Raw genomic sequence first — 27384 nt, forward strand, 5'->3', positions numbered from 1 at the left:
AGTTTACATTTATTGAAACGATATTTTGAAATGTTTGTGGGTCTATATTCTACGCCAGTCAAAGCTAATCCACCATAACACAGTATTTTGTGCTGTGCTAAATTAGGTTTTGTGTTGTAAAGATATTTCTGTGACAGTAAACTCACAAGGCCTTGACTGGTAAGGCCAAGTTTGATGTTTAATGTAGGTCTGTACAGCTAGCTCCAAACAAAACACAGTTCCACAGATAATCACATGTAAAATTAAGGTATTTAACACGTAAAAAGTTCAATTCTATTTACAAATACAAAGATCAAATTCCTGGTTTGAAATCATAATACTGGTGGGAAAATACTTTTACTTGTAACTGGAACTACTGTATATACTGGATTTAAAAATGACGCCCACTTGAATGAAAATAGTTTGCTCAGCAGAACATGGCTGCTTTGTGACTGTGTATTAAGCTCTATTGATATATACACTGTCTGCAGCTTAGTGTCAAGTAAATGTGAATTTGAAGTTGCACATTTTCAAAAATGTTTTTGGGATGTCAAATATATTTAGAAAAGATACTGTATGTTTAAGTTAAATATTCCCATTTGAAAATTCAACTAATGTAAGAAAATCCAAATTACTCAAAGGGGAGTTGTAAAATTCAGACAATAATGAACATCTGGTCTAAAGGGGGTCTAGTGTAGAAGACCTGTGTCCGTCATTATCCAGGAAAAAGAAGTTTGGATGAATAGATGGAAACTTTCTATTTGAAATTGCAAAACAATTAAACTAGATTTTTTTAAAGAAATAAAATATATGAGCAGATTCTGTCTTTCTCCAAACTTTAGCCTTTCCGTCACTTTAGTTCATCTTTGTCTCTTCAGTCCATACAACTTTCATTTCATTCACTGAGGCTCATTTCTGCACCATTTGGCAAATTCCAGCCTGGTGTTCCTGCTGTTTTTGCTAATGAGTGGTTTGCATCTTCTGGTGTCATCTGTACTTTAGTTCATGAGGTCTTCTGTGAACAGTACATAGAGATACCTTCACTCCGGCCCTCTGGAGGTTGTTGTTGATACACTAACAGTTGTTTTGGAGTCTTTCTTTGCAGCTCTTACAATGTTTCTGTCATCAACTGCTATTGTCTTCCTTAGTCTACTCGTTCAACATCTGTAACTCAGCACACCAGTGGTTTCTTTCTTGTTCAGGACTTTCCAAATGGTTGTACTGTGCCAGTGTTGTTGCTATGGTTCTAATTGATTTTCCATTTTCCCTCAGCTTCACAATTGCTTGTTTCTAACCCACAGACAGCTCTCTGGTTTTCATGTTGGTTAAACCTCTTAACTATAAATGCAGTCTGGACAGGCAAAACCTGAAACTGAGCATAGACATTCAGTGCTATTCATTGTTCGAATAATCAATGTAATAGGACACACCTGTCAGTCACATGTTCCAATACTTTTGCTCACATGAAAAATGGGCAGGTTTAAACAAAAGGTGCTATCTTCCAAGTTGTGTATCAGATCCAGACGTAAACAGCTGAAAATAAAAGCTAAAATGTTGATCTTTGGCCTCATATTGATCTTATGTCGTCAAAGCCAAAGGTTTTCAGTCTACAGCAAAAATAAAACCAGCCTTTCTGTTCCAATACATTTGGAGGGGCCGCTTGGAAATGTACACTGGAATCTGCCTATAAAAGTTGTTATTTGCATGTTTGTAACTGTAGAACATTAACAGTCCCGATGGTGCCAAAGGTCTCAAGAAGACACAATGTTCTCACTGTCACATCCAGAACGATCCTGGATCTCCCACACTAATTTAAACAATGTGGGGAAAGTGAACATGTCCGGTTTAATACTTGTAAACCTGTCTTCGCCTTTATCAGCATTCACACTGTTATTTAAAAGTTAAATTGTGGAAGCTGTTAGGGGTCACAGGCCAACACATACACATCATAGTGTGACTAATACCAAAACTTCACACTGACATGCACTTAAAGCCCTCGTGATGCAGCAGCTGCTTCCCAATCTGCATGGGATCCATTTCAGATGTGTTACATACTGGAAACACACTTTCACGACCTCGAACAACCCTTGTGTGCTCCAACATGTCTTGAGGTCTGATAAACACACACATGCAAAACAGTTTCTTCCCTGTCAGACAGCAAAGTCATTGTGTACAACAAAGCTGAAATATCAACACTTAACAATCTTTGGTGTTCAAACGTTAACAACCTGAGCGCAGTTTGGGATCTAATTTGGATCATTAATACATTTGTAGAGAGTATATAAAGGTCTGCAGACACAAATGACTGAATAAATAATTAAAAAATGTAGCATGCTAAAGTTAAGGAGTTGGTGTCAGGTTTGTGCACCTGCCATTTTGCAAGAACAAGAGCACAGGGATGAAATTACTCAGACTGATGGACCGTCTTTAATTAGACATGTTTATCTACATGATGCAGCAGCCTGTACATCCAGCCACATCAATCACATGTTGCCAAATCTGGTCTAAGAAAAGATCTTTATTTATAAAAACAACAGTATTACCAGTTACATACTTTACTGAAAAAAGCAACTTCTCAGAGCCAAGGCAGGTATGAATGGTACATCATAATTTTACATGGATAAGCAACAGTACAAATATACTATGTGTGTGGAGAGTAAAAAACAAAACAAAAACAAAGATTGGTCTCTTTTGCCATTAAAACAACTGAGTGGTAAAACTGACTAAAATGTAGAACAAATTGCATAAAGCTCACCCACGGCTCCCTCACGTATAAACCCCGAAATAAAATACAAACAAACTGGACACAAAGTGGGGGAAAAAAAGAAAAAAAGATAATAACAAATGGACCAAAATGTGCTTTTTCTCCACCTCTAATATTTAACATCAGTATCTCTCCCCAGTCTGTCACTTAAAACGTGAGTGCCCTGTGAGTGAGGAAGCCTTAAAACAGCAGAACATACTGTAAATGGAGATCTGCATGTGAATGGCTACATCACATAAAAAACAGGAAGTAGTGACTTTTTCCTTTGGACATATCATACTTAGACTATGATTCCAGAAGTGTTAGTTACCTTCTAAATGAAGAACAAACTATAAAGTAAGATGCAGCTATAGTGTGACTCTTTTACAGTAGAGCGAGGAACGTTTCCTGAAGCCATATGTCAGAATGTATTAGTGGTTTAGTAGTGTTTGTCCCCAGCTTCACATTTCCATAACAGGTTTGTTGTGCTCTACTTTGTCTGATTGGCTAAAACTACACAGGAAAGTCAAAACTCAGCAGCTCAAATTGACCTTTTTTTCCACTGGGGGAGTTTACAACAACAACAAAAAAAAAGTCAGAAATGAAGGTAGGAAACAAAAAGAGGCAGTCAGTACATAAAAACTAAGAAAATAAAAATCCTTTGTCACAGGAGCACACAATAAAAATTAGACAACACAGGCAGATGGAAATATCAACATGTGGTCTTGTGTATTGGGCAAACACAAACACGCCCTCTCTCACTCAGTAGGTCCATATTTAACACTCAAACACATGCACACAGATCTATGTAAGACATACACACACCTGCCCTTTCTTGTCCACACCTATGCTCATCCCAACCGAGAGAAAATAACTCTAGACAGGAAAATAAATCCTCTATAAACATTCTCAACCTACAGGGCGACCGTCGCTCGTCGGCACGTCCCATCTCCCAACAATCCCAGTAGAGGGACAATTTAAATTAATGAGCCAAAACTAATGCAGTCATCCCATTTTCTTTTTATATACAGTATATACCCTACATAGAGGTCTACGTACAATTTTAGCATTAGGATGCAGATGTTGGCAACAACATGTCAACTGTAACAAATTTTACCAAAAATGCTAACAACAGAGTGAAAAAATAAAATCAAGCTGGATGACAACAGCAGAATTAAATGATTGTCAACAAAGATGATTGCCTTTACAGAAGAATTATAATTTAAAAATGTATTATATTGTTGCTACACTGGAATGAATCTGTATATGTGTGTATGTGTGTGTGTGTGCGCGTTGCATGAAATTCTCTGTGTGCAACACAACTTTCTTTGGATGCCAACCCTCATCTTCTAATCCCATCTGTGTGGTGATAGAGAGAGAGAATAAAAGAAAGAAGGGGAAAGGGGGAGACAACAGGGAGAGAGACTGTGCATCTGGATCTTCTCTCCTCAGTAGCAGTGGTAGGGCAGGGACGGCCCAGTCTGGGTGATGCACACAATCAGTTTTTCTGGAGGAAAAAAGTAAAATATGTTACGTTAAAATAGAAGCACATAATTAAAATGGGAGTAGTTTGCAGAATAAATAAGGAGGCAACAGAAACACTCACTCTGTGGTATAAGTATGGCAGAGTGCACAGTAGTGCTGTCACAATAACCATTTGTTCAATACCAATATTAAATTACAAATACATTGTATGTATAGATTAAAAAGTACATTGTAACGTGAGCATATACTTCATAAAACAGGTCTACACTTTTATTTTTGACTAGTTTACTTTATAGAGCATGTAATGCCATGAATTCCCTTCTTTTAGTATGGAACACTAGACAGAAGACATTAAATTGTATTATAAATTAAATGTAAACAGTTGTCAGATGCTGCACTAAAACTAAGCTGTGGTTCATTGTGTTTTTCAACCAAAAACACAACACGCAATTTAAATAATAAAATAAACTATTTTCTTTAATACTTTGGTGTACTTTTTTACTTTTTAATCCAACTCTGTCTTGCTGTAATGCGAAAAGAAAGAAAAATGTAAATATGGATATAAAAGTATAAAGCAGACACTGGGCGTTTTTTTACAGTACAAAGAGATATTCTCATTACATTTAATTTCCATCATGTAAAAACACAAATATCACTGGAAAACAGAGTCAGAGTCACCTGTAAATGGAAGAGATCTCCACAGACTGTTTAATGACGCAACCAAAAACAATCCCGATATGAAGTTACTCAGTATCAGGTAGTAAGTTCAGTACTGAAACATGAATAAGGAAATCAAATACATTAAATGAGTTGTTGCAATACTCTGCACAGCCACTAGAGTGTACTGCAACACAAATCCTGGGCTGATCCTTAATGCTGTGTTGTAGTAGTTATGATATTTTTAAACTAAAATTAGTGATGGTATCATAGTCAAAGTTCTAGTTTTGTGACAACAGTACGGTACAAACAGCTATTATTCTGAGGGTTTGAATCTCTGTTATCAGCTGCAGGTTCATCTCTGCGCCGACAGACTGCATGGCCCACCACACACAAGGAGCACCTTGCAGCATACTATACCAGCATGTACACGTTACATCAAGTTGTCATAGTATCAGAGTGATAACCAGGTTTTTCGTTTAAGTTTCAGAGACAATAGGAAGAGAGCTCAGAGTCCATGCAGGACGAGAGGTCAGTTGGACATACCATGCTGTAACATGCAGTGGGGGAAGAGGGGAGTGGGGAGGGCTAACCATCGTAGGAGTCCAACAGAGGCAGGGAGCCCTTTCTGTACCCATACACCCCTCTCTGAGAGACAACCAGAGAAAGAAAAAGAGAAGTGTGTGAGTGTGAAAAAAGAAATTTGTCAGTAATTCTGAGGTTTTAAATGCTGCCAACAGAAATGGTTAAAGTCAGGAAATATTCATAGTGGTGAAGGAGATTAGGGGTTAGTGTAGTTAAGTGAGCAATCCAAGAGGATGTGCATCAGCGTACTGGTAAAGTGTCTGTGGTGTCATCCAGAGTGTGTCTCCTCTCCCTCTGGTCCAGTGTGGAATAGGCCTCTGAAATTATATGACAAGAATGAGAAACATGCCCAGAGTTTTCTGCAAATGTCTTTCTCAGAAAATGAAATGAAATAACTCCTCACCAGGGCCAAGATCATTTAGTGGAATCATGTCCCTCTTTTCCCCTAAGATGAAGCAAAACAAACTTTATACACATTTTGCCTTTTACAAGATCCTGCCATTTTAACCACTGTAGATTTTAACCACTAATTATTTCTTGTAGACTGACCTCTGTCCAGTAACGGTGTTGTGCTGTCTTCATGGGTGCCATTCGCACGGGTGCTTGGGCCATTTGGTGTAGTGGTGCTGGGGTTTAGGTTGACCATGAAGTCTGTCTTCTTCCAGCCATCTTTCTCGAGAGGCCGGCGCAGCTCCTTATGGGCCCAGATGAGCTGCAACACCTGACCTGCCCCCCGCACCTCTCGTTCTGATCGTTTTCTGCAAGACATACAAACAAGTGTTTGTTCAGCACAGAAAGCCATTTTTACTTTTCAACACTTAAAAGTCACTTTACCTCAGAATTGTGCAATCAGCAGCAAGTGTCTTAGTGACTGACCATTCACAGTAGTTGGATAGGTGAAAATAGTGTTCATTTATAAATGTTTAGCTTTCACACAATGAATGAAATGAAAAATTAAAAACAAGGTTGATTTCCTAACAGGAAGGTATAGAATTTTTATTAGACAAAGTATGTTTATTGCAACAAGCAGGAACAAATACCTACAAATAACAGAAGTAGCTGAGCAACAGAAACATTACAGAACACACATACCCGTCCTTGTTGATAAGGACCAGCCTCTCAATGCCCTGCGAGCTTCGGAGGATCTTTGCTGCCTCCAGGTTGTTGCCTAGAACCTCACTGAGCGTGCTCAGTACAGACACCACAGTCTCCTCTGAGAGAGCACGCCCAGACTGACTCTGGTTTGTAGGCAGGTTGGCCACCAGGTGAGGCACTGCATGTAAACCTACGGAGGACAGACACACACTATACAACTCAGCTTTCCGCAAACTACAAAAAACAAACAATGAGCAACAAATTTGCTTATAGCAGAATAAATCTTGATATCAAGCAATATCAGAAAATAAAATCTAATTTTTAAGTAATAATTTTGTCTACATTATGTTGTACATTCTTACCAAGCAGTTCACAATTGCGATTGTCGATGGCAAGGTTTCTTAAGGCTCCAGACATTGCTCTGACCACACGGTCATTACCATGAGCCAGTAGTTCTGCCATCATGGGAAGACCCTTCTCCAGACGCACAGTAGCCCGAATATAGCGACCATACTAAAAAAATAAATAAATAAAAATTTTTAAAATACAATCAGACAGATGAGTCATGAATTAACTTTCAGACTCACTAACTAGCAGACTCATTCTAATAACTTGACAGTATCTTATCCCAGTGAACAACGTGTGAAATCTACTTTAACAGACAAATGCACATAAGTAATATCATAATATTCATTAACAGTTTTTAATTATATGTATTTTAAAAGTGTCTAAAAAAATAACACTAACAGTCCATCGGCCGGCACACAGGTTCTGAATGGCACCAGCAGCAGCCTCCAGCACCGAGGGGTTCTTGCTCTCCCTGAGCAGCGACGTGTAAACACGAACCACCTCTGGTTGGAACAACAGCTCGTAACCTGAAGATACAGAATGGTGTTTTGATTTAAAGAGATGGACAAAGATAAAGCATAAACAGAACTTGTACGAGGTGAATCATAAAAAAGTGTAAAGATGAGGTGCAGACATCACATAATAATTATGTTACTAAATAATTCTGTCCCATTAATAAAAACTTATACTCAATTTGATAATAAAAAGGACAGATTACAAATGTTTGTTGCATATAGACCATGAAACAAGTATGAGTAGGACATAAAGGAATCTGTACAAATAAATGAGCCAAGCTGAGCAGATTCATAAATATTTTCAAAAGGAGAAAACATACATACCATTGGCAGGTGTTGTCCTCTTTGGAATGTCAACTTGATCTCCACTTCCATCATCTCCATCCTTCTTTCCTAAAAGCAAGAAAAAGGAGATCACGTCAAAGAATGATTACAGAAAGTCACAAATAAATGAATTAATGGTTCAGATGAGCATTCAGTCCTCAGCCAGCCCTCTACTCTTGTAACATATTGTTGAGTAAAATGCAACCATGCAACCAGTGAAACAAGCACTGTGTGCGTGCAATGTTGTTTGCGTGACATCCAGTGATCATGCCCATGTACCGCGTGTGAATCCAACATTATTCAACAAGCTTATTTCTGTAGTGAAGTTAGTGAAATGGATGATGACAGGGTAGTCAACAGCTTTAAAAGAGATTGCATAAACACCAAGGAGAATCTTACCTTTAGAAAACCACTCATCTAAATACAGCAGAGAGAAGGGAAGAAGCAAAGAAGGGTTGGAGGAAAGAAGGGAGAAAGGTAACAAGGGAGGAAAAGAGGAGGGAAAAGGTGGTAGAGTGTGAAAAACAGCGACAGGTGCTTCCAACACCGACAAGCTCAAAGCCGCCAGCAGCTTTCCATCTCTCAACAGAAACTCAGACACAGGTTAACATGTAAAATCTGTATGACACCAACCTTTGCCCTTTCGAGAGCCAAAGCAGCCACCTTTGTTAGCGGGGGTTGGCCCATGGTTGAGGGGTGTGTTTTCTGCATAGCGTTCACAGCCAGGGACTTCACGGTGAACCTGATAGGACAGATTCCTCAGGAGGCAGACACAGTTCTCTACCAACTACAGGAAGAGGAGAAGAAATAGGAAACAAAATGATCAAATGTGAAGATGCAGAGAAAGCTGTGGTAAAATATATCTTTTTACATGTAAGGTTTTCTGTGTAAAGTAAACAGTCACCTTATTATCCACGTCTTTGCGGTTGATCTGTGATTGAACAACGTACATGAGTGAATCCACCAATCCTGCACATTCTCTCAGCTTTCGCCTGGCCTCGCTGCGTTCTGAACTTACATTCCTGTTGGAGAGAGTTAAACACATAATTATGTTTTTATCTCTTAAAATAAGCCTGTTTCTCCTTTTTTGGCATTCTCTGATTTCCATCCACTTATCCCTTTCGTACCTAAGGCAGCCAGCAGTGTTGGTCAAGGCGGTCTCCCACTCCAGATGGCGTGGTTTACAGCTCTCCTCCCCTCCATTGTTCCCTCTCTCCCAGCCCGAGTGAGGAACTATCACCTCGTCAACTAAAGCGTGCATAGCGTGGTCTACAATCTCCATCTTGACTGAGTCGTGGGATGAGAGGTTCCATAAAGTGCCTGGAGAAAGATAACAGAGTAGACATTCTGTTACTGACAATAAAACAGAAGAGACCATTTGGCTCTTAATAATAAAATATGATCAATAATTGAAGCATCCTGCAGCTCTCAGAACTGACTCATTTGGTGCCCTCAAAACTGATTATCCTTTTAAAAACAGTCATGACTCTTCCATAAAAGCTCGGTGTGGGGTGTTTGTGGAGAAGCACTTCTGCAAGTCTGTAATGTAGTAGTGGGACAGCATTCCTTAACAGCTGTATTACACACCATTACCCTTTATATCTTATCTCATCCATGCTGGACTGAATTTGTGGATTTTGTTACAGATTCTAGGTTACAACTAAAAATGAAGCTACCCTAAATGTGCGTTTGAATGCAAAAGTAGAGTAGAGTAAAATCAAAAGGCTACAAGCTATCACACAAAAATGAAAATCAAAAACAAAAAAATAAATGGATTTTCTGTGATACCTGTAATGGTGTCAGTTAGGTCCTGGTCATGGGTTTTTCTAAGTAACCTGACCAGAGCAGGCACTCCGTCACAGTTCTTGATGGCAATTTTGTTGTCCTGGTCTCGCCCATATGAAATGTTCTTTAGTGCCCCACAAGCTGAGTGGTGTACATCCTTGCTGGGGTTGTCCAACATTGACACCAAGGCTGGGATACCCTTAAGGCGACGGACCTCTGACTTAACCTACGCACACACGGACATACAGTGAGTGTGTGAGACACAGATTTCAAACAGAAAAGATAAATGGGACTGAAATGCAAATATTCTGTATTAAAGTGTGACCTTTGTGTCACCTTATCATTTTTGAATGTGAGATGCTGGAGAAAGGCGGCAGCGTTGGTCTTGACAGGGTCCAGACGGTAGTTTAACATGGCAATGACCTCAGGCAGCTCTGGTTGCCTCCATGAGGTGGGAGGTCCCTTTCTCAGTGTGCTGTCCAGTGAAGCCATGCTCCCCCTGTCCATCGTCATGGGAACAGCCCAGGCGTAAGGGTCAACTCCTCCCATGTCAGTCTCCAAAGTATCTTCACAGCTCCTGAGTGTTGTTTAATGATATAGATAAAGAAACACTGGTTAGATGCATCTCAAGATTCAGGGTTACTGGTAACATCATACAAAACAGTGCTAGCACTGTTAAATACTTTTCATATGCAGTCAGAAAAAAAAAGGGTGTCACGACAACGGCAAAGCTCTGTCTCTGTCTATTTTACCTGAGCCTGCGTCTGTCTATACCCCCAGGGCCAAGCCCCAGACGTGGCACGGTACCATAGCCTCCAGGGTGCATGGGTGGAGGAGCCATGCTGTAGTCGTCGTATCCCACACTACGCTGGTCATCGTCCAGGCCATAGTGGCCATGGCCATATCGCATCTCCAAAGCTGAGCCTAAGGCCCTCATTCCCCGGCTCACTTGGGGCTGTGCTACATATGGGTCAAGCTGTTGGCGGCTTGGAGCCCGGTAGCCAGAGTCCAGAGTCCTGTACCCATCAACTGGCCTGTGGAGAGAAGAAAAAAAGAAAAGTAATCAGAGGTGATTTGACACAACATAGTCAACTATAGTCTAACATAATACAAGATAATCTAAAGTAGTCAACATATTATCTGGCTTAAAAGGAGACAAATGTTGATGTAGGGTGGATAAAAGCATGTTTTTCTACATTAATAATGCTACTGTTTGGTTATTGTGGTGTCGACTTCTAGGCCTCTCAACTACACATTATTGATTGTTTAGAAGAGCCTCTCTGACATTCCTATAAGGAGAGGGTATTAAGTAAGACAATCCCAGCTGAACCACTGTTCAGGCTTTTCCGTAAGAACGATTTAACAGATGATATTTTGGTTTGAATTATGTAAATACTGACATATATTTATGGTCCTTGTTAAACATGGAATTTCTGTGCAACAATGCAAAATGCAAATTGTGTTTTATTTATGTTAATACAACCAATGTATTATATGACACATCTGTGGATATGCTCGTGGTTCTCCTCTATGAATGGATCTTGTACCTGTAGCGCTCGTCCATGTGTGAGCCCCTGCTGAGACTAGTATAGGCCTCTGATGGTGGGCCTGGTCTGTAGTCATCATAACCCCCTATGGGGCCATAGTGGTAGTTTCTGGGTACTGTGGCAGTGGGGTAGTCCCCTGCTCCAAGATGTCTGTAAGGACGATCCAGAGTGGCACTGTAGCCACTCATACCAGACACTGACAAGCCCCCATCAATGGACTTTGTGTCAGAGGGAAGTACTGTGCGAGAGATTGGTTTCTTCATCTGTGAAAAAGTGAGATAGAAGTTATGCATTAAAATGGGCTTAAGGAAATTCTGAAATTCAAAAAAATCCAATGACATCAATAAAACTGGAACATTTTTACATCACCTACCCCATTGTCTGGCCGCCGTGTGGCTCCCTCGTCTGAAAAGACTGAGTGTACTTCCTGGGAGTCATCCTCTGGTGTGTAGCTCTCATCGAGAGCACCGTGTGCAGGGTCCACCATTCTGTACTGTAACAAAAACACAGCACATGTTGACATTTTTACTGCATAAACATGGAGAAAAAACAAAACAACGCACACCTTTACATGATTCAATTGCAAACACATACAGTACCTGTGCGCCGTTTATATAGGAGTCAGTCAGTTTCAATCGTTCTATGTCTGCATCCCCTAAACGCCCGTTCTGGGGTGAAAAAGAAACAATTGTGAAATGGTGTAAAGATAATCTAAAGCCCCCCCCCCTCCCAACAATATGACTGAAATAGTCACACAAGTGAGGCCGAGTGTCTTATTCCCAGGACCCACTGGTGTCTACTTTCCTACAACCGCCTAGATGATATTACTGCTGCTGAGGCACATTCAGTGCTGACCAAACTGTCCCTGCATGTTTATGGTCTGTGAATCACTGCCAGACTTGGAGGAGGACATTTTGGAGTTCAGCCATTCATTCTCACACACTACTTCCTCTGATGTGTTACATAATCAATGACTGTCAGCCTCTATATTCCCAACCTGAGTAATACTTTTAATGCAACTGCCTGAGGCTAAATCACATGTGAACACCGTAAAATCTGGCTCCTTTGGAAATTACACAGCGTGACTGTCAGTTTCAGCATTATTGTGAAACTATTGACTAATACAACAAAACAATGTCATGAGCTGTACCACGTCAAAGTAATACAGTAACATATATATTGCACTTTATGTTATTTCCACAAGGAGGCAGAGCTGTTATTAAAAGCAATGCAGACTGTATTTTTACAACAAGGGCAAGCTTCCTCTACAGCTGGTCTTTCTTATAATAACCACCTCATTTACAAGAAGCCCCATCATGTCTTCATCATCATTAATAATTTTAGAACTAAAACACTGACATTTAGCACAAGGTCAGAAATAAAGATTCTTGGTTTCTTAACCTTCATCATCCCGCTATGCTAATCAAATGAGTCACAAGCAAGGACTGAAAAAGACAAAACATGAGCTCATATCAATGCCAGTAAATCCTTCAAGGAAGGAAAATACCCAGGAAAACTTTTAAACAAGTCTACACAGTGTTCAAAAGATGAAAGATTAAAATGTCAAACCCTGACAAATACACTGCTCATCCTTTTGTGATACCTGAGAACCTAATGATACTGGCTCTGCTGTAATTGTTCTTACAAGCCTTCTGAGACTTTATTGTAGTGTACAGTGATCTTCTAGTCAAGGAGTTCAGTAGAAACTACAAATCAGAACAAAGAAACAACTCAACTCTAACAAAAATAAACCTAAAACTCTCCAGACACAAACATACGAGTAGCAGGAGTGGGAAATATAAAATATATCTATATCACACTATCAATATTTTGATTAATTATTTTTAGGAACTTAGAGATGGCTAAGAAACAAATGAACCTTATTAATGGGATTGTCCAGCAATGTAGATCAACAGATCAATGTGCTTTATCACATGTGATCTGTACAATCACAAAATATTTAAGTCACTGTTAATGTGGCATTCACAGAATCCATTTTATATTATGTATTTTAGCAAAAGGCCCCAAATGACATCTCAAATGTAAATATTTGCTTTTTTCTTTGCCCTCAATTTTCATTATCTTGTTTTTTGAACCGCTGGTCAGCAAAACAAGTAATTTGGCAAACTGTGAAAACCACACTCTTCCCAATTGACCTGCGACGGTTGATACATGTAAACAGTCTGTAATTTGTAAACAAAACAGCCAACCCCCAGCCCAACACACATGCTTTAAGAAGAAATGACAAGTCATTTCATTACTGTAAATTACAGAGCCTGTGCATGCAAAAAAGACTAAGTGTATAGCAGATACAAAAGAAGTCCTAAATTTTGTGTTTATCACCCATTTGATAAAAGATAACATTCTTCATGATGACAAACCACACTGGACGCAGGACTATGCGACACATACAAAATAAACAAATGCATTCCAAAGACAACATGCTCGAACAGAGATGAAAATAACCGAGATTCCACAACAGGAATCTTAGAAAGGTGCATGTATGTGACTCCTGGTGAGTGACTGTGACGGCATGCTGAATATCTGATGATGACCATCTCAGGCACGCTAACATAGGTATGAGATGATATGTTTGCAGATGCAGACCAACAGACAAAGTCCGAAGAGATACAGAGTAAATAAAAAAATATCCAACATTCAGTGATGACGCACAAACATGCATGGCCACAAACTCGTTGAGAAGGTGAAGGAGAGGAGGCGGGGCAAAGGAGAAAAGGGGCGAGTTATGGATGGATGAACGAACATCAGAGGCAGAAAAAGATGCATAAATTCACTTGAAAGACTCAACGGAAGCAATGATGGCTCATGTGTTGGCAATGAAAGATGGGCGCTTTAGACTCAGGGCGGTGATGTTAGGTTTTGTTGAGGAGTTATTACCTGTGTGTGAGGGAGAGGGCAACCCAGCGCCGAGGGACTGGTAGCAGGGAGGCCCACTCTCCTCCTCTCCTCCTCCAGTGCCCGGGTCAGCTGTTCAAACTGCACCTCCTGCTCCCTGACCGACTCCAGCAGAGCCGCTGCGCTCTCACACTGCTCCATACACACTACACAGCCCCAAAGGGAGAGAGGGGAGGGGTGTTACACACATCCATACAACCTCAAACACGCTACAGCACAATGAGCAGGTGCCTAACAAAAACAGACACACCACTCAATAAAAGGTATAGCAAGAACCAGATGATGCAGCAAGTGTGCGTCTTATTAATACGCGAGAAACATAAGTTGATATGTAATGTGCCTAACAAATTGTGTTTGACACAACACGTCCTTACTTAACCAACCCACTGGTTAAGTAGGGATTACACAACAGTGGATTTCAATGAAAACTTCAAATTACACTTTGTTCTTGTGTACAACTCCTCTTCCTTAAAATGTCTGTTGTGGCGGTGGAATATTCCTGGCATTGAGACATTAAAAGTGTCTCTCTTTGACTGCGTGTTTGGCAAGACCTGACCGTGTGACGACTGATGAAACCAGCATGACAGCAAGTAGGTCAAGTGCATCACTGCCAACACTAAGTGCATCACTAATATCATTTCATGAGGGTGTCTGGTAAAAGCATACACAACAGAATGATCAATTAGTGATATTGAAAGTATAATTCACATGATGCTGCACCATTGTCAGGCATGACCAACAGAATATAGGACAAATGCTGCAGGATAAGGGCCCTGATTGTGGAGGGGAGAGTCAGACTCCATAAAATAGAAGGCACATAGAGCCAGATTAAAAATATTCTTCACAAAATAATGGGGAGATGTTTTAGCTGATGTGATAAATTACACATAATGAACTGAAAATTAAACCACCAGTTTAAATCTGAAAGATCTGAAGCATGTTACATATACATTTAGTTATTTGGCAGATGCTTTTATCCCAAGCGACTTACAAGTGAGGCACAAAGCAAGCAAATATCTAGGCCAAGGAGACAAACTTTAAAGTGCTCTAAGAAGAGCTTCAGTTTCAGTTTCATTTGGTCTAAGTACAAGTTTTTTTTGTTGTTGGTTTTTTTCTTTAAATAAAAAGGTTTTAATTGCAGAGAAACTGTTCAGAAGAGCTCAGTTTTCAGCATATTTTTGCCGTTTCACACAAATAGAAAACCCTTTATATACACACTGGTGGAAGAGAGCTGAACACCACAACACACAACGTTCAGTACGAGGAGAACGGCATAACTCTCTTTACAGTTTAAGTATGAAACAGAACACACAAATACCAAAAAATAAACACTCTCAAAGCTCTTTTAAAAGTCAGATATACACACCTTCACCTGTAGGCGTGGTTTGGTAGAAGAGGTGAGAGATCGCACCAAGGTCAGAGGTTGAGCTCTAGCTGCTCATGTGTAGAAGGTCACCAAACCACCAAGCCCAGAAACAGGAAGAAATGGACTGCAGGAGGAGAAAGACAGAGAGGTGGAGAGAGAGGAATAATAAGCTCAGAGAGGGAGAATGTTTTAGTGAAGACACCTCTGTTTGAAAAACAGCAACACGGTGAGAATTTTGTACAAGTGTGTCAACAGGGTGCTGTTTGCTCTGTGAGCAGAAAAACATACAAAGAGACAGAGACATTCAGTAGCTCCAGCTTTGAGACACACCCTGTAACTTAACATTTGGCCCGCATACGGCAGCTAGCTGAAGGATGTTGATCAACCTGCAGCTCTGGCCCTCTGTTCCTACTCTGCTGTTTTCAACTTTAAATCCTTTCCCCCCCCCCATCTCTGTCATCTCTCTTATCTTCGCTGTGCCCTCAAACAAAGAAACTGTTTTACCAGTGTTAAACAAGTAGAGATGCAGATCTCCTTATCAGCTGATACACCCTCTGCTGCAGCAGCCCAGCTTGCCATTAGCGCAAGCTTGAAAGGTGAGTAAGCTCAGGCAATGCCACACACATACACCTGCACAACCGGTTGGACAAGGTAGAGGAGGGGCTAAAAAAATTCAGTTTCTCAGTGTTGCTCACCGTCTTGCCAACATGCACAGACACACTAAGAGTCAGGAGTTTGGGCAATAAACTGGGACCTGCATTTACACTGCTGATGACAGGTGTTTGTGTGCATGTCAGGTAGATTGTTAAGTACAAATACACAGACAAGTAAAGATAAAGGTAATGAGCTAAAGAGAAGTAATGGGGAAATAATCGCAAGAGACTCAGAGTTTCAACTCTAACAAAAACACAGACATGATATCACCGTTTGATAGGCAGACTATTACGACACGCTTTAGCTGGCAAAGGTGAAGCCTGCACAGGCTACGTCTGTTCCGCTATTACTGTTAAATTAATGACTAACACAACACTGCTTGTTTAAAATTTAAAGTCCTAGCTTGGGGTGCGCCTAGTGTGGGAAAAGAGGGAGGAAAGTGGGATTGCCTGATAAGGAAAAAGAGGAGTGGCTGGAGTGAATTTCACAACACAAAGGAATTTATAGAAACCAAAAGCAGAATTTGCATGTGGAATAAGGCTGACCGACAGGAAAGCATGATGTTGCATACACACAGTGACACACTATCCCCCGCTCAGTAGCTGTAACGCCTTTGAGTCATGACCTCCCACCTGGGGAAATCACAAATGCCTATATATGGTCAAAGGCAGGACGGGGCTGATATCATCTGCTACAGACAGACAGAGATGGGCTGACTGCTGCAAACAAATAGAACAAGCAGAGGAGAAGTCAGAAGGGGAGGGAGAGGGTGAGCAGGAGTGAAAAAGAGGTTAAAGATAAGTAAAGGAGGACTGAATGAAAGACAGAAACTAATCTTGCATTCCTAGCATTGTCTCCTGCCAGTTTAGCAGCCCACCCACACAATTATTGTAAAAAGACCTTAGCAGGAAACTGACAAATAATCATTTAGAGATGTGTGGCAGTACTTCCAGACAAGTTTATCACTAACAAGGAGCCAAATGCAGACAAACACAAACCAAATCTCTCCTCCTCTGGAACTTTTTCCTAATTTAAAGCCACATGTAAACACTACATCACTTCTGGTCTCTTCCAAGACGCAGCAAATAATCATTAACATGCCACACACGCTATCTTATTGCACTAATAAGCACAGCCATCATTCATACAAGATTAATTATAAACTGTGATAGATATTTCTTGGCAAGTGTTTTTGGGAACGTGATTCTGAGTGTGTGTGTGTGTGTGTGTGTGTGTGTGTGTGTGTGTGTTAGTGTGTGTTAACCACAGCCAGAGGAGGGAATTTGCAGCTGTCAGTCCGGGAGGTTGGTGGAACAATGAGAAGTTTGTGCAACTGAGAACATGAACTCGAGTGTGACAAGGGTTGGACATTGAGGAGGATATCACTGGACACATTTGAGTGTGAGTATGTTAGCATGTGCCTGGGAGGGGGTCGCTTTCGCATTGGTCTATATTCACTGATGACTTCTGTCCTCCGCCTGTCTCCCTCACTCAAAGCTGTTAGTTTTGGCCTTGAAAGTCAGCTGTGAGTTTTATTGAACAATGAAAACAACCAGTGTTGTCCCATTGCCACTCCCCTCCCCTTTCCCCTCTTACCCACTTCCTGAGAAACAGGATGTTATGGATCCAACATCAGAGATGAGTAAAGGGACACAAAGGCAACTTTGGCTGGACAAAAAACATTTTTCTTGACAGAACTGTTTGCACACAAAACCATAAAAACCCATGTAACTACTACGACAGCTGACCTCCACTAGAATTCTTTTGCAATAAATATTCCCTATAGTCAACACGCTAATCATACGACCTCCAGTCTCTTCTCGTTTTTCTATTATTGTTCCCAATCCACAGTTACCAGTTCTGCTTTCGTGGACTTTCTGAAGCCATTTCTGTGAACCTGCATGACTGAATCACCACATTTTCTTTTTTTTTTTTTTTTTAATAAATACTATATTTCGGTTTATTTATTTACAGAAGTGTTTCCAAAGTGTAACCACTGAACCCTCATATACTGTAGTTCATCTTAAAGTTGCTGAAACACTAAAGTAACAGAGGTCAAAAATATTCAGATAAAAATATTAAAACTTCCCAGTTTCTACTTCTGATATTTGAACATTAGTTCATCTTCATACACTTCTTTTGGTGAGAGCTGCAGAAACTAACGGTAGAGGTCATGCATGCTGAGCCTTATTCACAACATTACATGAACTTTGTATTACATCTGATATCTTGTGTCAAAAAACTGACATGTCAAATATCAGACAAAAGTAACTATTAGCAGAATAACAATTTTATTTTAGCTTTAAAGTGTCAGAGAATGAGAGAAAAAACATGAAGGTAGCAAAATGTCAAGTACAGTGCCTTGAGGTCAGCAACACGCACACTTTAAACATCTGATTGAGCCCTGACACACCACGAGTCACATACCTCCATCTGACCGTGGAGCTATCAGTCAGCATGACTCACTCAACCCTGCCAGTAGACATCTGTGATCATACACATACGCAACCAACAATACAGCCTTTGTAAACTTAATTAAACTTGGTTAATGCAATAAGAGCCTACACACGCCACCAGCAGCAAAGAGGTCCAACTAAAACAACACATTCACTGTCAAAAGGTACATCTGTTCACACACCTGAAGGTAACCAACGCTGCAATTTGCTGCTAAGTCAGTGTGATGCCACCGGTGGTAGTTTAAGCTGAGCCTGGCTTGTAATGGGATTGAAGCTTTAACTCACTAATCCACTTACCTCCTAACACATACACACATGATGTTAACATGCACGCACATACATCGACAGACACACAAGCGCGCACGCACACACATATTAGGCCCTTTGTGGATTAACCTGCACACCTCCAGAGAGCAGACACAATTGTGGTCGGCTTTAGAGCATGCATCAACAATCAAACAATGCCTTGGAGACAAGTATCCAGTGGAGTTTAATGTATGAGTGTTCACTGTCCCATATGTGTTATTAGTGGTGGCACCTGCAGCACATTAAATCAACTACAGACGTGACGCAGTAATACTGGCATACTACCTGTAAAAACATATCCAAGACAGTCCTAAAGCCCACAGAGGAGACACTCACCTACACTGCAATATGTGAGTGGAAGAAACCGGTGTTTACAAGAGCAAAGCTAGTTTATTTGTTCACACTCCGGCTGACAGTTATCCCCACCCTGGCATTTTCCTTCCACAACAAGTCCACACAGGACCCACCCAACAGGTTCCCGGGCTGACAAAGTTAAAATCCAGTGTGACAGATTACAACTGCAAGACCACCACCCTTTAACGAACAGATCAGCTTAACAAAAACCAGCAAAATGTACATATTCAGTTAAACGACTTACAGAGGTTTTGCATTACCCTAAATCACACTCCTCTCTCCGGGGTCGTGGTGATGAAATCTACTTATCTGCTCCGACTGATAAAACTGTCTGCTCCCGACAGAAAGGCGCTTAAAAATAAGACAAGCAACGTTAACTAGGCCAAACCACAGCAAATATATACGACTGGGGAACCAAAACCAGCCTACTTCTGCCCTGTAAACCCGGCTGACCGTCACGTTGGCATGTCAGCTTGAATCCCTGTTGAACTTCTCTTTAACTAGCAGACCTTGCTGTGAACCATCTGGAGCCTCTTGCACTTCGAGAGCAGTGCCATCATCAGCCCCACACAGCAGTGAAGTAATTTATTTTTTATTTTTTTAAAGCACGGTAGCAATCTAGGGCAGGAGAAGCGAGCAGAAATGGCAGCGTTAGCTAAAAACAGTAGCGCCAACAAAAAGACGCTTCCATGAAATGACTCTCACGAACAAAGACTCAGGCGCTTGAACGCTGGGTTACTCGGTGTTTGCTATCGCCACAGCTCAGATAAATGACAATGTTGGAGATCATATCAGCCCAGTTGGCCACGATGCTCGCTCAGCACCCGTGTGACCTGGTTTGGCTGTCTTGCCCCGTTAGCATCACAATAACCCACATAGCCGACTGAGAGCTGTGCCAACAAGTAGCTAGGCTAGCGTTAGCATAGCAAACACAGATTAGCCACACGAGCTGGAGTTAGCGTCTGTTTGATTGAGCGGCACTTTAAGGCGCTCTTTTAAAGCTAGACCGCAAGGTGCGTCTTTAAATGAGGGGCTACTAAATGAGGTATCACAGTGTTATCACGGCATGAACTTTAAGTTAGCACCGTTAGCTAGCGTTAGCCTGGAGAGTCGATGATGTGACCACTCCTTTGCCAACGCTGCAGTGCACCCACTATCTGTGGAAAGAACCCCCCCCCCGGTCCTCGTTATTTAAACCATCCAGTAGCATTTATTAATATTACTCACCTGCTCGTGGAAAACCTGCCCCGACCCCTTCGAGACTATTCCGTTTTTTGGGTGTGTTTTGTCCCCTCCTGCTCCGGGTTCTGGGTCAAGCTCGTTTAAGACGAAGCGACATCACCGAGTTTTCTATCAAAGGGAGGGCGGGGTCAGATTTACCGTAATCACCGCGCACGCACAATTCCTCCCCTCACACAGGTGTTTGTCACAAGTTGCTCCGCGGGTCAGTCCCTGAGGAGTCATCAGCTGGAAAGAAAAACCTTTTGGTGCTGACAGTGGACAGTGCAGAGTCTGGACTACACTCCTTTGAACTGTACTGCAGTTATATTATTTCCCCAGGCACAAAGAAACCAACAGTGAGCTGCTCCTTGGATAAAATGATTAGTTAATTGCCTAATTAGTCAATCTGGAAAATTTTGACTCACTCAAGTCATTTATAGCAAACGATGCCAGAAAAAATCACTTGGTTCAGCTACTCAAATGTGAGGGTTTGTTAGTTTCCATACAGTCACTTCCATATTTTTTAGATGTTGAGAGAATATGCGAAAGTAACAAATCTGACTGACTGATTTTATTGCACTGTATAAAATAAAGTATTGTCAGTAATGTCAGACACGTTGATACAACTGATGATGGAAGTTTTATGTTGCACAACCGTACTCATATGACAGATTAATAGGTTTCTGAGTGTTATTCAGGAGGCTGCAGAACCTGACACAGTTAATATTCTAGTTCAGTAGTGCAAGTCTCTAACAATATATTTGTGGGGCCCCTGGGCAGCTTTGCACTTTGCCTTGTTGATAACCCAGGTCGGTTTTAAACACACACTGACGTGTGTAACTCTATGATGATAAATGGTAGTAGGGAGTTCAAATTTTGCAACAGTGGAATAGTCAGGCTACCACCCAGCACCTCCTCTCTCCTCCTCTCTTCCCTCTGTCACTCCCTCTCCTTCACATATACACATGCTGAGGTCACTTCATTGATTGCCCAAGAACAATAGCCTGAGAGGAAGCAGCGTTTTTATGGGGAAGTACAACAACAGCATTCCACACCAACACGACAAAACTACTGCCGCATACAAACATTACCAGTGACCACCAGATCCCCCACAAATACCTAATCGGTAAAAGATGAAGTAATAGATGAATCAAGCTTGACCACAGTTATTTAGGGACCACAGTATTACTGTAAAACAAAACAAAGCAAAACAAAACAACTAAATTTATGTTTCAGTTGGTTTACTTTTTCTAAAACAAGTATTTTTATTATATTTTCAGCACTTCTAATGCATATTTGGGTGAAATTCAAGCCAAACACTTAAAAACTTATAATACTTTCTGGTCAGGGTGGAGAGAGCAATAATGGAATGAATTTCCGCCAGTTTCCTTAAAAGACCCCCCCCCCACACACAATGCTTAAGTCAACCTGAGTCTTCAAAACCATAAAAAAACCAATGCTGCACTCTAGAGGTGCAAAGTGAGACTTGTCAGACATTAAAAACTGTTTTAAAAAAATTTTATTTATTCATAACTGCAGATGCAGACTACGAAACCACAGACAGAATCCACACTAATTATTATTGCCCAGTCTGAAACGATGTGGGAAGTAATAAACAAGGAAGAGAAGAGACAAAATTGGAGGTAGTTTGTTTTAAAATGAAACATACACAGAACTGGAGAGGAAAATTGCCCTCCCTTTATATGGACCTCACTATAAAACAAGCCACACATTTAAACATTTAATTGTGCCAACTGCTCAAGTGCCCTGCAAACTTTTAAAAACACTTTAAATTATCAAAGTTTAACATTATATACTGTAAACAGGGTGAAAATATAAACTGTGACATAATAAAAAAAAAACTATCAGCCAAATCACAAGTTGATTTTGCCATACGTACCATAAACGTTCCTTTTGTTATAATGACGAGAGCAAAAACTAAATGTATGCTAGGTCAGATGTTTCAGGTAATATTTGAAGGTACTTTTAATGTTAATACTTTTGTCTGATATTCAATTCACTGGATTTGTCAAAATTTTATAAAATAAAAAGTTAAAAAAGTTTATCAAACACTAAAGAACTCCCTTTCTTGACTTCCCAAAAAACCACAATACAGTATACTGTGTATATAATATTCCATTATAAAAGTACGTACAGTAATAAAAACTGTATTTATGTCACTCATCCAAAGCTGTACCCTCTGTCCTTTTGACTCCATTGTTCATGTTTATGTTAAGTTGTTAAAAGTTATAGTAAAAACAGAAAGTGAGTGGTTACCCAGGTTTGTCACCTCAAATGATGGACTTGAGCTTGAACTTGAAGTCTGTCCGCTTTTCCAACTGTATAAAAATTCAATCCAGCTTTTATTTTTGAAGGTTGTTTTCCTGTTGAATTGGTCTCCTCATTTAGAATAACTGGTTATTTGTGTGTTTTGAACAACAACAGCTCGTTTGTTGTTTTAGTGGAAGTTAAGTAACAGATATATATGTACTTGTAGACCATTAAATACATTTCCACGAAATATACACTTTGGCCAAAGTGTAATTAAAGCAACATGCTGACACATGTTAAACTCTGTGTAACCATTTTCATTTTCTCATCAGTCATGGTCAGAGCCCCCCGTTGCTGCTGTGTGTGATCATGTGTCTGCGCAGGTTGCTGGGGTTGTTGAAGCTGGCGGTGCACTGGTTGCAGGTGTACGGCTTCTCTCCGGAGTGAGTCCTCAGGTGGATCTTCAGGCTGCCGTTCTGAGTGAAGCGTTTTCCACACTGCGGACAGGCGTACGGCTTCTCCCCAGTGTGAATGCGCATGTGGATGCTAAGCGTGGTCTTGTTGACGAACGACTTTCCGCACAGGGGGCAAGGAATGGGCGACTCCCCGGTGTGACTTGCTCGATGAACGATCAGGTCTTCTCGGCTGAGGAAGCGCTCGCCACAGAAGCTGCAATCCAGGGATTTGTTGCCGCCGTGAGCGAAGACGTTCTGCTGCTGTGGCAACTGGCTGATGTGACTGGGGTGCCCCACTTGGCAATCAGATCCTGCTATAGTTGTTTTAATTGAAGAATTCAATGCAGCTGAAGCCATCTGGGTGGAATGATTTCTTTCCAGATGACTGTTTCTCACCAGCCCGACACTGTTATCCTGCACCGCTTGCATGGGTGCTCTGTCATTCGAGGTGAAAGTCATGAGGCTGTCCTGAGTGACGCCATGGTCAGGAGACAGAGAGCTAAAAGCCTGAAGTTCAGAGGCTGTGAACAGGGTGTCGCTCTCCTCCTGCAGAGGCCCTTCTCCTCGGCCGTGAACGCTCACTATTCTCAGCTCCTCATTATCACCTGTCAGGCAGGAGGAAGCAGCAGGATCTGTGGCAACACCACTTAGCTTGCTGTGGGCTGCAAAGTCACCTTGGCCTGGAAAGACAAATCACACAATCACATGGATACTTCCAGGATCTGAAATTAACTTTTTCACTCATTTGTGGCTGGTAGACTAAGAAATCAAGCAGCCGAGCACATTTCCCAGGATGCTGTGGAATGACATTACGAGAGACGTTTACACCAGACGTCCTGAAAATATGGCTGAGCTGAGGTAGTTCTGTGAGGAACAATAATCCCCGTGGATATTGTGCCATGTTTGTGTGGCTTTGGTGAAGATCAGATCACATTTCATAACCAATTTATACAGAGAACCAGGAAATTATTCATTAACATTTTGTTGTTATTGTAATTTAGAAGCAGAAAACACTGGAATCTGATCAATATTTTAACCTCAATTAATGAGGATGTGCTTGTGCACTGTGAGCAAGACAAGGAACACCTCTCAGTTCATGTGGCATTACATTATTAGAAACAGCCTTCTCACCTTCAACTGGCTCACATCCTGTGATGTCATCTTCATCTTTGATCAGGATCACATCTGGACTCTCCACATCTGTGCACTAACCAACAAAGTCAGACGTGCATTAGCAAACAACATTACAAACAAAACAATTAGATACTGAAAATACAAGAATTTACTGTGTTTACCTGCACTTGAGAGGCAGTAGAGGAAGTCTTATTGTCTGATTGGAGGGAAATAGAAGCAGCTTCCCCAACAGGATTTTGGGTCAGTGGTGGTTTTACAACAACTAGAAGGGGGAAGGAAAAAGACAGTCAGCCCTGTTGTCGGTGTAGTTACAGATGAACATCATGTGTGTTGATTTCCTGATGAAGACAAAATGTACACCACTTTGACACCTAGATGATAATTCAACAGTGTGCAGGCGCTGCTGTGGAGACAAAGCTGCACATCCTCACAGAGTGGTCCAAATTCAGGTCTATCCAAGAATAGTTTCCAAACTACACTAATAAAAATCAACAGTTTAATGATTGTTCAGATGATTAAAAATTACAAGGGGCAGTGGGTCAATGAAGCCATGTCAAAGTGTCCCTGGATGAGACACTGAACCCTGAACCCTTGGTGTGCCTGTGTAGCCAGATGATTACAGTGCATGACACATAGAGACAGAGACAGGAAGGGACAGAGTAGACTCTACTTCCTGAGGAAGCTCAGGTCCTTTAATGTGTGCAACAAGATGCTGCAGATCTTTTACCAGTCTGTTGTAGCCAGTGCGATATTCTTTGCTGTCGTCTGCTGGGGCAGCAGCATCAGAGCCAGCGACACTAATAAACTGAACAGGTTGATCAGGAAAGCTGGCTCTGTGCTGGGGGCTTCTCTGGAACCTTTAGAGCAGGCGGTGGAGAGGAGGATGCTGCACAAACTGCTGAGCATCACGGAGAACAGCTCATATCCTCTCCACAGCCTGCTTATTAAACAGCGGAGCAGTTTTTGGCCAGAGACTTCTCCAGCTACGCTGTGACAAGGAAAGGTACAGGAAGTCATTTGTGCCAACAGCCATCAGCCTGTACAATGACTCCCTGACAGAGAGTCAGTGTCCACGCTGATGGTTTAACAATGTGTAACTAAGTCACTTTACATTCGGTGTGTTTTTTTGTTATTATTGTCTATACTGTGTGTTATTCTTGTACTGTTTTTGTGTATTGTTGTGTAGATTATGTTACTTAATGTTCAAATGTTTTTGTGTGTAATGGCTGCTGCAACACCAAAATTTCCTCTTGGGGATCAATAAAGTATCTATCTATCTATCTATCTATCTATCTATCTATCTATCTATCTATAGCTGCAGCATCCTTGGTGTTTGGTGGGGATCTTTACTGCATGTCATGCTCTGCTCTCTCTCCCATGTTTTCCATCTGTCTCTCTACTAATCCTATGCAGCTGCCTCTACTAATTGCCCAGGTGGATAGATAAAATATCAATAACTGAGTTTGGCTTGATTTAGAGTGTGATATTTCAAATATGCAGAATCAAACTGCATATTTGGACTTTTGAAGGCGCCTGCTGGATAGAGGCCCCCGGGGGCCCATCAAAGAGATGCAAAACAGCTTCAAAGTAACGCAAAATGACTGCAAAACGACACAAATAGAGCAGGAAGCAGCTACAAAAGACGAGACGAGTGGAAAACACTTAGAAAATGACACAAAACCACCACAAATGACACATGTGCGTGGTTGCTCAGTGCGTTTTGAGCGTCTCAGACTGGGTGGATCACTTCTTTGGAGACATGCCATCAGGAAATAGAGCTCACAATAATGTGATCAGCTTCTTGACAGGACGTGTGAAAGGCTGCAGCCCTCCTTACCAACCTGTTCAACATGTATAGATCAGGGGTTTTTCTCCTGCAAAAACATTAAACTCTTCGAACTCTTTGGAAACCGAAAGCAACAAGCTGGAGTTTTATTTTGGCAGGGTGCGTTACTTTGTGAAGTACTCGTTACCTTGTGGTTTAGCCCGTGGTTTGGGGAGGTTTCCTCTGACTGGAGAAAAGCGGCTCGCCGGCCGGTTCGTCCTGGTCTGCAGCCTGAGGGAGAACAGCTCGCTCCTCATCAGCTTCATCCTCATCCTCAGGGCTTCGTTTTCCTTCAGGCTCTGGGTTAAATGCAGGCGCAGGGACGCCGAGCTCTCCGAGAACAACTGGCTGATCTCCGCCACCGCCGCCTTCACCAACACGTCCATTATGGACAAAAGCTGGGACTCCAGGTTCAGGCTGCCCGGCGGCATGTTTGCAGACATGTTTCACTTTGCTGCCGACGAGAATTATGTTGGAGAGAAAAAAAAAAAAAAAAAAGAAGAAGCGAGACAGAACCGTGGGGTTAGCTTAGAGGAGAGACAACACAATGGCCTTTCCGGTAGCATGAGACTGATTACCGTAATACTCAGAAAGCGCAGGCGGCGCAGGCAACCTGGTGTTTTGGTGGTTGACAGGTTTTCTACTCAGACAACATCCACATCACAACAATATCAAATGTTATTATGTTATCTAATTTACCACTGAACTACATAAACTAGCATCCTACATTCACATGGTCCTGTCTTGTAGAGTAACTGTGTGATTACAAAACCTGCAGAACTAAAAATCAAAGGATAAAGCCATGGATTCTCTACATTTATGTTAATTTGAACAAATCCTATAAAAAAATCTAAGAGTACTTACCTTTCCTATGATAAATCAGAGAAGTTGATACCAATGAACCTTTGGCATCTTTGCATTAATCATTCTTAAGCTTTGTACCTTGCATGCACCATATGATTTTAACACCGCATCAGCATTTGATGCCCTGAGTGGATTGATCTTGAATCTGATGCTTGATTTGCAAAATGTGCATGTTACTAAAAGTATACATGAGTGAGCCACATGAAAGTTGTGTTATTTACTATATTACTGCATTATTATTACAGATGCATTAATGTGTAGGCACTGTTATTTATTTACAGACCCATACATATAGCTGGTTATTCAGGCTGGCTATTCATTTTATTTATGGAGCCAGCACTTTTTATAGACCTCACATCATCCCTTTAACATGCAGTATGTATTTGTTGTACTATCTAGTACTACAGTATCTCAGATGAAAAAAATACGTTTCTATACTGATTAGAAGATTTGTCCTGGTTCATCGGTCTTGGTTAAATATCACAACACACCGATTTCC

The 27384-nt window shown here is 41.2% G+C and overlaps 2 protein-coding genes across 8 annotated transcripts; both read right to left on the reverse strand.

Moving 5' to 3' along the window:
- Window positions 1-2477: 2477 nt before the first annotated feature.
- Window positions 2478-20485, reverse strand: LOC113160190 (catenin delta-1). 7 transcript variants are annotated; one of them, XM_026357290.1, is made up of 22 exons: window positions 20343-20471; window positions 15346-15469; window positions 13962-14125; window positions 11663-11731; window positions 11437-11556; window positions 11064-11326; window positions 10269-10550; window positions 9853-10093; window positions 9520-9742; window positions 8859-9051; window positions 8636-8753; window positions 8365-8518; window positions 8131-8148; window positions 7732-7800; window positions 7292-7419; window positions 6907-7057; window positions 6542-6734; window positions 5999-6207; window positions 5853-5894; window positions 5699-5766; window positions 5411-5512; window positions 2478-4229 (listed from the first exon to the last, which is right to left on the reverse strand). In XM_026357290.1, the coding sequence occupies exons 3-21, from the start codon at window positions 14118-14120 to the stop codon at window positions 5453-5455; spliced, it is 2760 nt and encodes a 919-aa protein (XP_026213075.1). In that variant the 5' UTR covers window positions 14121-14125; window positions 15346-15469; window positions 20343-20471; the 3' UTR covers window positions 2478-4229; window positions 5411-5452. The 7 variants fall into 7 exon arrangements, with proteins under 7 accessions (XP_026213075.1, XP_026213074.1, XP_026213076.1 ...); XM_026357289.1 differs by lacking the exon at window positions 15346-15469 and having other exon boundaries at window positions 20343-20485; XM_026357291.1 differs by lacking the exons at window positions 15346-15469; window positions 20343-20471 and adding an exon at window positions 15850-17195.
- A 1157-nt stretch (window positions 20486-21642) lies between these two features.
- LOC113161139 (zinc finger and SCAN domain-containing protein 2-like) lies at window positions 21643-27348 on the reverse strand. The gene is made up of 4 exons (XM_026358681.1): window positions 26170-27348; window positions 24358-24458; window positions 24194-24269; window positions 21643-23742 (listed from the first exon to the last, which is right to left on the reverse strand). Exons 1-4 carry the CDS (start codon window positions 26462-26464, stop codon window positions 22946-22948), a joined length of 1269 nt encoding a protein of 422 aa, XP_026214466.1. The 5' UTR covers window positions 26465-27348; the 3' UTR covers window positions 21643-22945.
- Between the last annotated feature and the right edge of the window lie 36 nt (window positions 27349-27384).

The sequence above is a fragment of the Anabas testudineus genome, chromosome 10 (assembly GCF_900324465.2).
Source record: "Anabas testudineus chromosome 10, fAnaTes1.2, whole genome shotgun sequence".
NCBI classification, from domain to species: Eukaryota; Metazoa; Chordata; class Actinopteri; order Anabantiformes; family Anabantidae; genus Anabas; species Anabas testudineus.

Excerpts from the sequence above, each read along its gene's own strand:
- LOC113160190 (XM_026357289.1), bottom strand. The coding sequence starts at position 14,120 with ATGGAGCAGTGTGAGAGCGCAGCGGCTCTGCTGGAGTCGGTCAGGGAG. Across the intron at positions 8,754-8,858 it reads AACACTGCTGGCTGCCTTAG|GAATGTAAGTTCAGAACGCA; the intron begins GTACGAAAGGGA and ends TCTCTCCAACAG. Across the intron at positions 5,767-5,852 it reads ACTAAATGATCTTGGCCCTG|AGGCCTATTCCACACTGGAC; the intron begins GTGAGGAGTTAT and ends ATATAATTTCAG.
- LOC113161139 (XM_026358681.1), bottom strand. The coding sequence starts at position 26,464 with ATGTCTGCAAACATGCCGCCGGGCAGCCTGAACCTGGAGTCCCAGCTT. Across the intron at positions 24,270-24,357 it reads CTACTGCCTCTCAAGTGCAG|TGCACAGATGTGGAGAGTCC; the intron begins GTAAACACAGTA and ends TTTGTTGGTTAG. Across the intron at positions 23,743-24,193 it reads AGGATGTGAGCCAGTTGAAG|GCCAAGGTGACTTTGCAGCC; the intron begins GTGAGAAGGCTG and ends TTGTCTTTCCAG.